The following is a 13,191-nucleotide window of genomic DNA, read 5'->3' on the forward strand; positions in this document are numbered from 1 at the left end:
AGAGAAAGCTCAGTGTTTTTAACAACTCATCAGTAGTGGACCATTGATTAATGACATTTAATCTAGTTTAAGGATCACCTTTACAATAAAAACAAAGAAATAGGACTGTGTTGTTTTATTGTTTATTTGTTTTAACTTGGCAAAAATATAGCAGAAAACATCAAATGAATCAATCGACAGTTTAAAACCCAAATATTCAATTTGCTTTAACAGAATGCAAGAAAAAAGAGATCTATCTATCTATCTATCTATCTATCTATCTATCTATCTATCTATCTATCTATCTATCTATCTATCTATCTATCTATCTATCTATCTATCTATCTATCTATCATGAAACACTGAGACCTCAATAACATCTGGAAAACATTTTTTGAATGTTGATTTGAGAACATTCTTCCTTTGTTATTGTGGAACATTGCAGGCAGAATATTCCACCTTTGTTAATACATAACATTACAGGAACATTTTTTAAAAAATCATCTGAGGCCTTAATAACATTTTATAAACATATTTTAAATTGGTAGTTTGAGAACATTCTTTCTTTTTATTATGAAAACATTGTGAGAATGTTTTACAGGAGATGTTTACTCTGAATGTTGACATTAAAGCATTGCATTAGCTTTATAGGAACATTACTTGGAATTTTTTTCAGAATTTTTTTAAAAAATCTGAAAACATTTTATCAAAACTATCTATCTATCTATCTATCTATCTATCTATCTATCTATCTATCTATCTATCTATCTATCTATCTATCTATCTATGGATGCTGGAACGTTCTTCCTTTGTTTTCATGGAACACTGCAGGCAGAATATTCCACCTTTTTTCATATATAACATTGCATGAACCTTTTTAAAATAATCATCTGAGGCCTTGATAACATTTGAAAAACATGTTTTAAATTGTTAGTTTGAGAACATTCTTTCTTTGTTATCATGAAAACATTGTGAGAATTTTTTACAGATGTTGACATTAAAACATTACATTAACTTTATAGGAACATTACTGGGAATTTTTTTCTGATTTTTTTTTAAGAAATTTTCCTGAAAACACTTAATTAAAACTTTTTTCTATCTATCTATTTATCTATCTATGGCTGCTGGCTATTGGCTGGCGGCGGCTGACGTGGTCGTTACGTGTGAACCAACAAATTAAAGCGACTCTCCCTTTCGCTGTGTGTTGGTGGAGAGAGAGCGAGCGGGCAGAGCGAGCTAGAAAAGGTAGGCAGCGCGCTGCATCCTGGGTACATAGCTCCACTGTGATGCAGCGAGCCTGTTGTGTTGACTGGAAACCCGAGTAAAGTAAACGGGGGAGGGTCGGCTACCAGGGGGCAGCTCTCGGCGAGTTACAATGCGTCTTTCACGGTGCTGAACGGGTCCTCGGAGAACCATGAGCCAACTTCGCCGGTCGCCTCGAAGCGGAGCGAGTCACTCTTGAGCCCCGAGAACGTGTCGCTGTAGGCAGCGGGAGAAGAACATGAAGAAGCCGAGCGCCCTGCTCCCTGTTGTCGGCTTGACTGGGAAATGGTAGCGTGCTGTGGGAACCGCACTGGGAAGGATCATGGTCGAGAGGAGCAGCAAATTCTTGTTGATCGTCGTCGGATCCGTGTGTTTTATGCTGATTCTCTATCAGTACGTGGCCCCCGGGGTGATCAATTTCGGCTCTCCGCACGGTTATTTCACGGAAGAAGACGAGGGGGACATCTTCCCCACTCCGGACCCCCACTACGTGAAGAAATACTACTTCCCCGTCAGGGACCTGGAGAGGACGATCGATTTCCAAATTAAAGGCGAGGACGTGATCGTGTTTTTGCACATCCAGAAGACCGGGGGGACTACCTTCGGCCGGCACCTGGTCCAGAATGTCCGCCTGGAGGTCCCCTGCGACTGCAGACCGGGCCAGAAGAAGTGTACCTGCTACCGGCCGAACCGCAAGGAGACCTGGCTCTTCTCCCGGTTCTCCACCGGCTGGAGCTGCGGCTTGCACGCCGACTGGACCGAGCTCACCAACTGTGTGCCGGGGGTCCTCAACAAGAAGGAGAACAAGCAGAAAACCCTGAGGTAAAACTGAGAGATGTTTGCTTTATTCACTGTACATTGTACAGAAGTCCAACTGTGTGTTTAATGGTGTAACCTGTAGCCTAAAATCTGGACTCTGCACTAACTCTTTGCAATATTTTCCAAGAATATGTCTCACAAACTTTTAAACTAGATGCACTTTTAGCCAGCTCTATACAAAAAGTCACTATAAGGTCACTAAGTTCTTCCTTCAGATTAACACAAATAGTCTAAATTAACCATACTGAACATACAAATGTGTAAAATATCAACATATTCTGTCTACTTTTGCATGTCTTTGTCTTATTCCTCCAGAGGCCATCATAATAGGCCTAATGTAACGCTAAATTTACAAGCATTTCCTCGCATAAAAATATCAAAACTCCCACACGGAGCTGGTTTTTGGTCCATCTTCTGCCACAAAAATGTAATTGTCGCACCGCAGAAGAAGAAACACAACGCAGGCTATTATAATGGTGTTATAGCCTCATAACTGAATACCACAGACATGTTAAAATCCCCATAGACTCCTAATGGACGCAACTCTTAAATCCCACGTTTCTTTCTTCACTGCCTGGGATTGTGAGTGGTTTTAAATGAGGGGAAAAGAATGACAAGGATCGTGGGCATCATCCCAAAATAGTGGGTTGATAATAGATACCGAGAGACAAATGCTGATTGACATTTCAACGCAGCGCTGTCACTAATGCCACAGGAGCTCAGCGGTGCCTCTGACAATTGTTGATAGGTGCCAATATCAGGGTGGCCTCCCACTGAATCACATACTGGGAATTGGCTGAATTTACTCCAGGAGATTGTAATACACCCAGACAACACTTCCACTCTGTATTAATCCCTTGCGTTTGCCTGCGAGGTATTCCAGACATGATGCACGTTCTTAGTAAGTTATAACCCATTCCTTTCTCCTCGCCTCCCCATTGTTGTTGCCCATATATTGCCTCCCTCGCACAGACATATTGACGGCTGTATCAACTTCCATTTCACTGCACCCTTGTGGTTAAAGGGGTGTTGAATGTGTCTTTGTGTAGCCTAAGGTTGCTCGATATTTTATTTGGGCTTCGCGTGATAAATAGGACAAAGAGGGTTTTTGGAAATACGTGGAAATTGGTGTGTCTGGCGCAGTGGAGATGTCAGGCCGGCTGCTCTGCTTCCCATGGCTGCCTCAAACTGGGGGATCAGTGCTGCAGGCTGGGCAGGGCTGGGCCGGGCCACTATAAGAGGGGGGGAAAGAGGGGGAGACCCTGCGGGGGTTTGGCTCCGCTCTAATCCGGGTGATTATTACCGCTGGGACACACACACATACACACACACTGGCGCTGGTATTTGCTGCTGGCGTCAGTCCTGACTCCTGTGGTTTCCCCCGGTCAGAGGTGATAACGTGCTCGGCCATTCTGCATGGCGAGCTGAGATATCACAGTGGACGCAGGATAAACGGCCTTTCATCACTTTGTGAGCACTGTTTCAAAGCTTAAACTTGTGTGTGTGCATTTGTGCGATTGTGTGCACCTGAAGAGGCCACGGGAGCAGAAAGAGGCAGGAAGGCAGAGATGATGGGAGGTTTTAGGTGCATATGCATGACTGTGAGCGCAGCAACGAGACGATCTCTTGCCTCAGGTGTGATCCAGTATCCGATCGCTCCTGACAGGAGAAACGAGGAACTGTATTCTTAATAACACCCCGAAGAAAAACAACGCTGCTGCTTATTACAAACAGCAACACTTTAACAAGGATGAGAAGTAAATCGCTGCAATGAGGAGCTCGAAAAAGAAACTCTCTGCTTCCCTCTCTGTCATAGTTTGTTCTGTTTTCTCTTTCTGTCTAGTCGCCTCTTTTTCTCTGTGTGTGCTTTTGTCCTCTGTCCTTATTGTTTGGTCCTCTTGTGTCATTGTGCTAATGCTTGGAACATTTGTCTCGAGGGCAGTGGCAGTGTGGTTGAAGAGGCCGGCGAAAGTGTGATAAAAGATCATCTGTGAGAGATTTTCTTGGCGCAGTGTCGTTGCTGCATAGGTTCCAGATCAGCTGTGCATATTGTCAGCGTGGTGGAAGTAAACAGTGCGTGACATGCTACGTATCTGCTCACTTTCTGGAGGAAGTGGTTCAGAGCAGAGTCTGTGAGAAAGAGGAGGATGCTTATCCAGAAATGTTTGACCATGCAGCAGCAGCAGCAGTAGTCCTGGTGTTGAGATCCAGCATCTCTCTGTGCAGCTGTGTTCCCATCCGGCTGTCAAGTGGATTTTACACAAACGTTTCAAACGCTTGCAAAAATAAAATGTGAATTAGGACCATTTCCATCAGCTGGATTGCGGCACATAAATACGCCTCCTGACTGTCAAAAACACACATATCCACAGGGAGAAATAAAAAAAAATCAAGAAGAGATGAATATATTAAATAATTGATCAGTTGTGGATAAGTTACCAATGACAATTGGTGTATTTTATGCCCTAACTTGATGATGAAAACAAAGAAAAGGGCCTGTGTTGTTTTAAAAATTAAACTTGAAAGAAAAATACCAGAAAACAAGTCTCTGGACACCAGGTTGACACATTCATGTTACTTGTTTCATCCAACCAACAAACAAAAACCTTAAAATATTCAGCTTGCAGACACAAAATGCAAATTAATTAACAAATATTCTTATTTGAGAACTCGTGAGCTGTGTTTTTTTTTTTGGTAGAATAACTGATTTACATAATTAATCTATTATTAAATATCTTTCTTATTAATATTTTACCATTGTTTTATTGATTAACCGACAAATTCCTTATGCTTCTAATAGAAAACACAGTGTAACAGCTATTTAATCTCACCAGAGGCCATCTCACTTTTGATATTTGTGAGATTTTAAAAGCACTTTTGAATGTAAAAAACAAAATCCTCATTGAACTGTTTTGTATCGACACTAACATTTTTCAAGCCCAACTGTTATGGCTGGATTAGTTATTGATTCTGCACATGGGTCTATTGCACAGTTACTTTACAGTGTTTCTACTTCAAGGGAGCATAACAAAAAAATTCTTGAGACCTTGAAGAAATTGGATTGAATGTGGTGTTTTTTCCTTTTTTTTCATATTGAGTGCATCCTGAATTGTGAGAGAAAAACGCTGCAATGGATTATGCTCAGCTTGGTCTGGTGACAAATATGTCAGCTTTAGAGGAAGGAGCATTAAGAAGGAGGCAGGCAGCGGCGAGATGAGTATTTGGTAATAGGAGAGACAGGTCTGCCTTTGATCGGTGATTAGATGAGATCCAGATGAACAGTGGCATTGTGGGATAAGACAACTCGCGCATTCAACAGAGCGCCAGACTGGATTTGTCATTTCCCACCTCTTATATCAGTTTTAATGTTCTTCACTGATCCCATGGGAAACGCTAATACGCACACACGCACATATTAGTACACACACTAATGAGAGAGTGAAACAAACAGACTTTAATGCAAGGCCTAAGATATGGGGCTTCTAATTGGTTAAGGAGGTTCCTATCACTTTACTCAAATTAAAACCACACTTTCAGATGGGGGATACCATCTGTCCTGTGCAAGTGTGCACATCTCATCATGGTGTGTGTATCTGTTTTTAATCCTAGTGTGTCATAGAGCATCTTAGTAACCAAAGTGATGGGGCTAATTTTACTGCCTCTATCTCAGTCCTCTCTCAAATCACTGCCTGTGTGTTTCTCTCCCGCCTCCTCGTCATCCCCTCTGCTTTTTTTTTTGCCTCTAAAACACTTTCCCTCCCTCTCCTTCCATCCTTTTCCTCCCTCCATCCGTCCATGATGGTGTCACTCTCTAATCAAACAGCAGGCTTGCTTTCCGCTTGGTGGCTTTATGGCCGGGGGGGGGGGGACTCTTTCTCTCTCCCCCTGTCTCGCCCCCCTTTTTCTCACTTTTTCTCACTCTCCTCTTTTTCTTCCTCCTCTCCATCTCTGCCCCCTTGTCTTTCTTTCCCTCCTTTGCCATCTTTCTCTCCCCTCTTCTCCCTCCGAGCGTGACTACCGCATTAGAGGAAATGTCTTTTCATGGAAGATTTGCTGCAATTTCCAAAATGGCTGCTTTGCCTAATGGACAACTGCCTTGGTTCTAATGAATGATTACATGTATGGGTATGAAGGCGGGGGGTGAGGACGGCGAGGGCAAGGGGGGGTGGGGGTGGAGGCGATGAAGGCGATGAAGAGTAATATGAAGGAAGAGGATGGGGATGAATGTGGGACAAGAGAAGAGCTGTCAGGGAATGATTGCTAAGATAAAAGATGGAGGGGTGAAAATGTTTAGTTTCATTGGTGGGGAGGGGGCTAGTCAATTAGCACGGTTGTCAAGCAGTGGGCATTACTCTTCTTTCAATAGGTCTGTTTCAGATTCACAGCACAAATCACTGCACTCTAAGATGGCTCCGTGTGTGTGTGTGTGTGTGTGTGTGTGTGCGTGCGTGCGTGCGTGCGTGCGTGCGTGCGTGCGTGCGTGCGTGCGTGCGTGCGTGCGTGCGTGTGTGTGTTGCTTGAGAGCGGATGCGTATGCATGTGGTAGCCCAGCATGATGCCATCAGCCAGCCAGCACAACCCAGAATCCAGATGAACTCCAGGAAGCTGCAGAGGCTGCCCCGACTGATTGGCATATAGTGCAAATGTGTGTGTGTGTGTGTGTGTGTGTACATGCGTGCGCTCATGTCTATGCAAGTGCGTGCACGCAGACGTTCATGTGTAGTCGGGCAGGTCGGTGTTAATCCAATCAGATTAGCCGGGTTTAAGCGCTGGTGGCCAGGCGCTCCAAAGCCGGTTACGTCCGCTCATCCCGTGGCTGTGGCTGCTCTATGAGCTCACATTCCCAACAAACATTCCCACATCCCTGAAGCCAGTTATTCCCCTCTGGTTTATTGGGCTCAGACCAGCTTCTCTATTGGATAACAACTGGGTTTACCGCTGGTCACTTTATCCCTGCACCTGCCTAACTTCACCTGGATGTGAGGAGTGGACATACAGGCAGTGGCACATGACATGATGCATTTTTACTCTTATCTAGTGCTGAAAACATTAGTAGCCTAAATGACTTTTTCAAGGCCATAACATGAATCAATCACAATTTTTATGATCTAGTAACAACTATGTGTAATTCCGTGAAATGCCAAACACTGGAAGGAGTCTTATCCATCATTATAACAGATTTTAAATTTTTGCTTATTTTTGAACTGGTGAATATGGTTGTCAGTTGGAATTAGCAGCTTATAGATGTAATTTGGTCTCTGGTAATTAGTAGCAAGCATTTGCTTTCAAGTCTCCTTGTTACAGGTTGTGTACAAGTCAAGCAATCCAGAGTTGCTTCTTCTCACACTGATTTACTTTAATACTTTTCGGGGTTTGAATTGGTCACATAATCCATAAATTAGCAAGAACAAAGCAAAGATTTGATCAAATTTTGAGGAACATTTTTCAATCTTGAGTGTCCTGTGAGTCTGAAGATAGGTAACCACTGCTCTCAATTCATTCATAGAAGGAAAACAAGTAGTTTAATAAATAATGAGAGCCTTTAGTTTCAAGTTACATGGGGTTTCGCAATACAGTCCACAACAGGAAGTGTATTTTATCACTTAAGTTGTAGGTTTCGAAGTTTTCTTGTCTGTGAAGCAATTTCTGAAATTGCTTGCTCCATTAATAAAATAGATGCTTATCTATGGGTGTATCACTAACTCAAATTTTAGCTTTAAATTCACTCGTGATCACATGGCAGATAATGCAGTGGAGCAGCTGACTCTTTAGGTCCCATTCTGTGACACTTCACAATACAGTGAAAGGATGGCCGACTTACTCGAAATCTCACTCATAAAAGGGTGAGATATGGCCCCTATGTGTTTTCCTCTTCAGTAGCTTGAGGCAAGTGTTGACAGGTCACTCTCAGAAACACCGCCGCTTCCTCTCGACTACAGGAGTTCAACTCAGGTTCATCCTCCAGTCACCGTAATGTATAACCCAGGCTCAAAATTCAGAGTTTAGCTCATGAGAATATGCGGATACCTCTTGTTGGGCCCCTTTTGCTACACATTCGGGGCTTTAGTTTGACTCCGTGCAGACATTTTGCAGCAGACAGCAGTTTGGCTGTGGTTTACCGGTGATGTGAAATGGTCTGATAAAAACCAAACAGCATCATAGTTGGGACTTTTATACAGCAGAAGCAACATTAAACTGAAACTGTCCATAGTGCAAACCAGTGCGGTCAAGTCGAGATAAGCCTGTTGCCGGCATTGATTGGCCCCAGCTGTTTCCCCTCAGTGCACTGTAAAGACGGGACAAAAAGAGGGATCCACTTGACCGCTGATGATTGTCTCCATTGGTGGTCTGTGAAGGGTTATCGTTGCTCTGCCTGCAAGCCTTCATTATTGATTCGCTGCTGTGGATCGCAGAGGGTCCTTTCATTGATTGATAAAACCTGAATGACACTAACATAGGGCAGAGCCTCGCTGGGCCGATCAGGATTTATGCCCAACAGAAAGACTGGGCAGGGAGAGGAGAGAGAGAGTGGCAAAGAAAAGCAAGAGTGATGTTTCTTAATCATTACACAGCCTCTGTTACTCAGTGTGTCACTCTTTCTCTTCCACCCTCTGCTCCCAACTGTCATCTGTCAACCCCCACTGCCGCCACCAAAGTGATTCTGCGGCCCCGTGGACAAATAACCGTGCGGTGAATGATTAGCAGACATTTCTATGGCTGGTAATGAGGGGCGCTACGCTGCAGCAGCTCCGCCAACAGGATTACTGCCTATTGATTATCCCAACCTAGCATTAGCTTGGCTAGCTAAAAGCGACCGACTGATTAGTGGGCATTTCTATAGTGTTTAATGAGTGGTGCTGCGGAATGCTATGGTATGCTATCCATGAGAATGGGATTACAGTCTATTAATCAGACAAGAGGCTTGCTGAAGTCATTAGCAGGCCCCACGGCAAAGTCAGTGCATCTGTGGCTGTGGCTCTTCCTGGTTTCTAAATTGGGTTTGGCCTTGTCTCCGTCGTCTGGTCTCCTGCTACATATCGACCCTGAGTGTCTGTCTTTCTTTTAACACCCTCACCCCGTAATGCCCTGCTCTTTGATGGCACTCCTCATCTTTTTTTTTCCACCACCCCCCCATTCCTCCATCATTCTTCCTCCCTTCTTCTGAGATAGAGAAGGACAAAGAGAAAGACATCCTCGGGGACTGCTCTCTGCATCCATTAACAGGGTTGTCTTTTTCATGTCCCTGGATCTGACGAGTCCAGACAGGATGTGACCCGGGAGCTTCTCCTCATCTCGTAGCCTCGCCTCCTCTTGTTTATTTGTAAACAAACAAATAAATGCATCCATTTTCTGCATGCGTTGTGTTTATGAATAAATGAGTCTATTCATGAAGCCGCTGTGTGCGTCTGTGGGAAGCGTGTTTGGATGTGTGTGAGCGAGAGATGGCCAAAGGAGGCATGTGAACGGAGAAGAGAGGCTGACAAGCGTGTTAATTGAATTGTGGGAAAAATGCAAATCCCGTACTGCCTCTTTGAATTAGGAGGAGGAGTTTCAGCTGATTGGGACTGTCTCCTCTTTGGGCACACACAAACACACACACAGAGGGCTAACTTTTTACCAAATCCCAAAAAGAGAATGAACGGTATCGTTGTGTCTGTCTCCTTCCACGCTTCACCCTGTCTTTTCCACCCCATTATGCCTCCATTTTTCTGCCCATCATGGCATCCCAGGACCTCTTTTTGTTTATTGGCATGTGCAGCTGTGCATGTGAAAGTCCCACCAGAGGAACTAAAGTGCTGATGCCATTCATAGAAAGACGGAGTGGAGAGCGATTCCTCCTTCTGCTATCCTTGGTTTGTCTGCTTCGCTCTAGGGCAGAGCTGTAGATCAGCAGAGTTGCTCCTTCTTGAAACTGCACACGTTCTCTGAAAGAAAGTATGTGTGCGTCTGCGTGTCCTCTGCCTTCATTTGTGCATTCAGGCAGTGATTGCATGTGTCCCTCTGTGTGCCGTGTGACTACCATATTTTCGCGACCATAAGGCGCGCCGTATTAAAAGGCGCAGTCTCAGTTACAGGTGCTATTTCTGTATTTAACACATACATAAGGCGCACCGGATTATAGAGCGCGTGCAGGTAAAACATACCTGTACTAGCTTAAAACATGCATGCTAGCGTGTGTTTTAAAAAAGGCAGCGGAAGCAAAACTGAGTTCAGTTGTACTTTATTGAAGTATTTAGCAATGTTTTCACGTTGTTTTTTGATCAATCCTCATTCACAAATCCATCAAAGTCCTCATCTTCTGTATCCGAAATGAACAGCTGGGCTAGTTCTCCATGGAACACGCCAGGTTCCCGCTCGTCATTGTCAGAGTCAGTCTCGTTGCCGTGCGGCTCCTCATAAATGATGCCGGCTTTTGCGAGAGCTCGAACAACAGTGCAAGCAGACACGTTAGCCCAAGCATCCGCAATCTATTCACAAATTGTGGCGTAACTCGCCCGGCGCTGCCTCCCAGTCTTAGTAAAACTGTGTTCGCCATCTGTCATCCATCGCTCCCACACCGTTCGCAACTTCACTTTGAACGCCCTGTTTACACCGATGTCCAGCGGTTGGAGTTCCTTCGTCAAGCCTCCCGGAATGATAGCAAGCTCCGAGTTCATTTGCTGCACTTGGTTTTTCACAGCGGCTGTGAAAAGGGATGCACTTGGAGTCACAGATCAACAGGGACGGTGACGCGTAGAAAAAACCATCTGGTCTCTTTACGTACACCTCACTCAGCCACTCTTTCATTTTCTCCTCGTCCATCCAGCCCTTTTGATTGGCCCTAACGATGACTCCGCTCTGTCAGTCAAGTGGAGCGCTCATCAAAGTCACACAACAACATTTACAGATTTTGGAACTCGGTGCACACATAAGGCGCACCACATTATAAGGTGCTCCGTCCATTTTGGAGAAAATGTAAGACTTTTAAGTGCGCCTTATGGTCGCAAAAATACGGTATGTGGTCTGTGTGATCTGAGTTCACAAGACTGTACATCGATTTAATTTGTGTGTATGTGTGTTTAGTAAATCACAGATGAAATGTGTCACTGTTGCCTACATTGCTGTTCTGTTCTGCCTTTTATCATTTCTGAATGGTGTGAGGAAAACACACTTTTTGCTCTGACTAATATGATTATTTTCTGTAGTCCTGTGTTTCCAGGCCGTAATTAGAACAATCAAACATGTTTCACTCAAAAAGCTTTAGGTAAAATGGCAGGATTTGGACAACAAGCTCATTTTTTACCGTGCAAACTGTAGTTGGACAAAAACGTCTTTCCTCAAAGCCCACTTATTTTGTGGTGCTTTTAGCTGCACTTCACTTCTAAAGAACATTACCTTCAGAAGAAAGGTGAAGAAAAAGCTGTTAAGTCGACTTTCAGTTAATACATAGAAGAAGTGTAATTTTGTGTTTGAGTTGCTTCTATGGTTATTTAAAAAAAAAACAATCAGTTGCAGAAAAGTCAACCTACAAGTGAACTTTGGTAAGACGGTTGATTAAACAGACTGCTGTTATGTAACAGTTTTCCAATCTTATCATGACTTTCTACGGCAGCATTCTGTTTGCTGATAACAGTTGTCTTTTTATTAGACAACTTGAAAAATAAGAGCACATTTCCCAACAACACTACTGTCTTTCCAAATATAAATAAAGAGCCAAAGTCACGACATTGTATCTGGTTGGCCTTGCTCTGCTGGTTTTTGTAACTCAATGCCATGTCTCATTAAGTGTTCCTGTCACCGTGAGGTTTACTGCTCAAGGCAAATCGAGGTTTACCTGCTGTGATCTAAGGCTTATGAAAGGGTGTTGGGTTTTTTTGTTGCTGTATTTGTTTTCTATCCCTATTTAAACTGGGTTTTCCTGCATAGACTAATCATTTGCGCTATTACCTCAAGCATAAGACTTTTTTCGTTCATGAAAAGGTCAGAAATGGCAGGAAAATGCATAGATTCCTGCCAAATAGCGCATCAGAGACTCATTGCCTTCATTGTACGTTAACGGATCTTAATGTGGTATGTAGTCAACCCCCAAAGGCAAATTCTGAGTCAGAAATGTCCCTGTTAAACATATGCTGTGAACAGCGCAACATGCAGAACAGAGAGGTCCTCTATTAGTTGTTTAGTCATTTACATTACACATATCAGTTCCTGTTTCTGCTTCTAAAACTAAACCCTCAAAGTGGTTTTACTTCAGCTCTCTTTATGATAAGGAGCTGTCCTTCCTTGTGGGGAAAACCATCTTTAGCTGAGCGTAAATAGAACAGACTTCATCATGCGGAGAGCAGACTAAGCGGAGGTGTACGTTTCGTAGTCAGGGAATTAATTATACAGCCGGCTGAATATGCCACAGCTGTCAAATTACAATTACAATATAAAAATCTGTCATTCCTCACACATTCGAGCAACAGATCTGGTGGAGCAAGGGCTAAATACATGTCTCGCCTCACCTTGAACTACGGAGCCCCGGAAGGGACATGGAGAAGAAAAAAAAACAGGAAAACTCCCGAGAAACTTTCTCGGGATTCTTCCTGTTTTTTTTTTCCTCCATGTCCCTTCCGGGTCTCCGTATTGAACTGTTGTTGATGTGAGCTGAAGAGTTAAAAACTCGGACAGCCCTCTGCTGTAACGGCAGTAAAGAGCAATTGAGAGACCGAGGGAGTGTCATCGTGTTGAATAAAGGTCAGTGTTAAAGCTAATCCAGTTATACTATTCTTAGTGTCTCTTCACCTCTTTGTCTCTTGCTGCTCTGCCACCTCCTCTTCACCCCATTCGACTCTGTGGATCTGGGCCGCGAGTATTTAGGTTTCACCTTTCTTCCTCTGCACATTTATTTCCCCCAACCCCCTTTCACCTCTGCTTTCCCCTTCTTTCCCTTCCTCTCAGTTCACTTCTCTCTTTCGCTCTGTCAGAAAAAGTTTTCCTTCCTCGTTGTCCCCGCCACCACACTGTCATTTTGGGTCCCCAGCGCGTGTCAGCTTCCTCCAGAGAGAGGAAGTGATGTGTCAGGATATGCCTTTATCCGCCAGTGATCTGATCTGATGTGAGATTGAGATAAACATGGGAGGAGTGTAGTGTTCTCTCTCTCACCCAGGG

General features: G+C 43.9%; 1 protein-coding gene across 1 annotated transcript in view; it reads left to right on the plus strand.

Moving 5' to 3' along the window:
- The first annotated feature begins 1,197 nt into the window (after positions 1-1,197).
- The window catches only part of hs6st1a (heparan sulfate 6-O-sulfotransferase 1a), a 61,839-nt gene continuing 49,845 nt past the window's right edge, over positions 1,198-13,191 (plus strand). The window contains exon 1 of the mRNA XM_023274941.3: positions 1,198-2,064. Coding sequence (XP_023130709.1) covers positions 1,565-2,064 — 500 coding nt within the window. The 5' untranslated portion in view covers positions 1,198-1,564. The remainder of the gene's footprint in view (positions 2,065-13,191) is intronic.

This window comes from Amphiprion ocellaris, chromosome 20 (assembly GCF_022539595.1).
Source record: "Amphiprion ocellaris isolate individual 3 ecotype Okinawa chromosome 20, ASM2253959v1, whole genome shotgun sequence".
Classification (NCBI taxonomy): Eukaryota; Metazoa; Chordata; class Actinopteri; family Pomacentridae; genus Amphiprion; species Amphiprion ocellaris.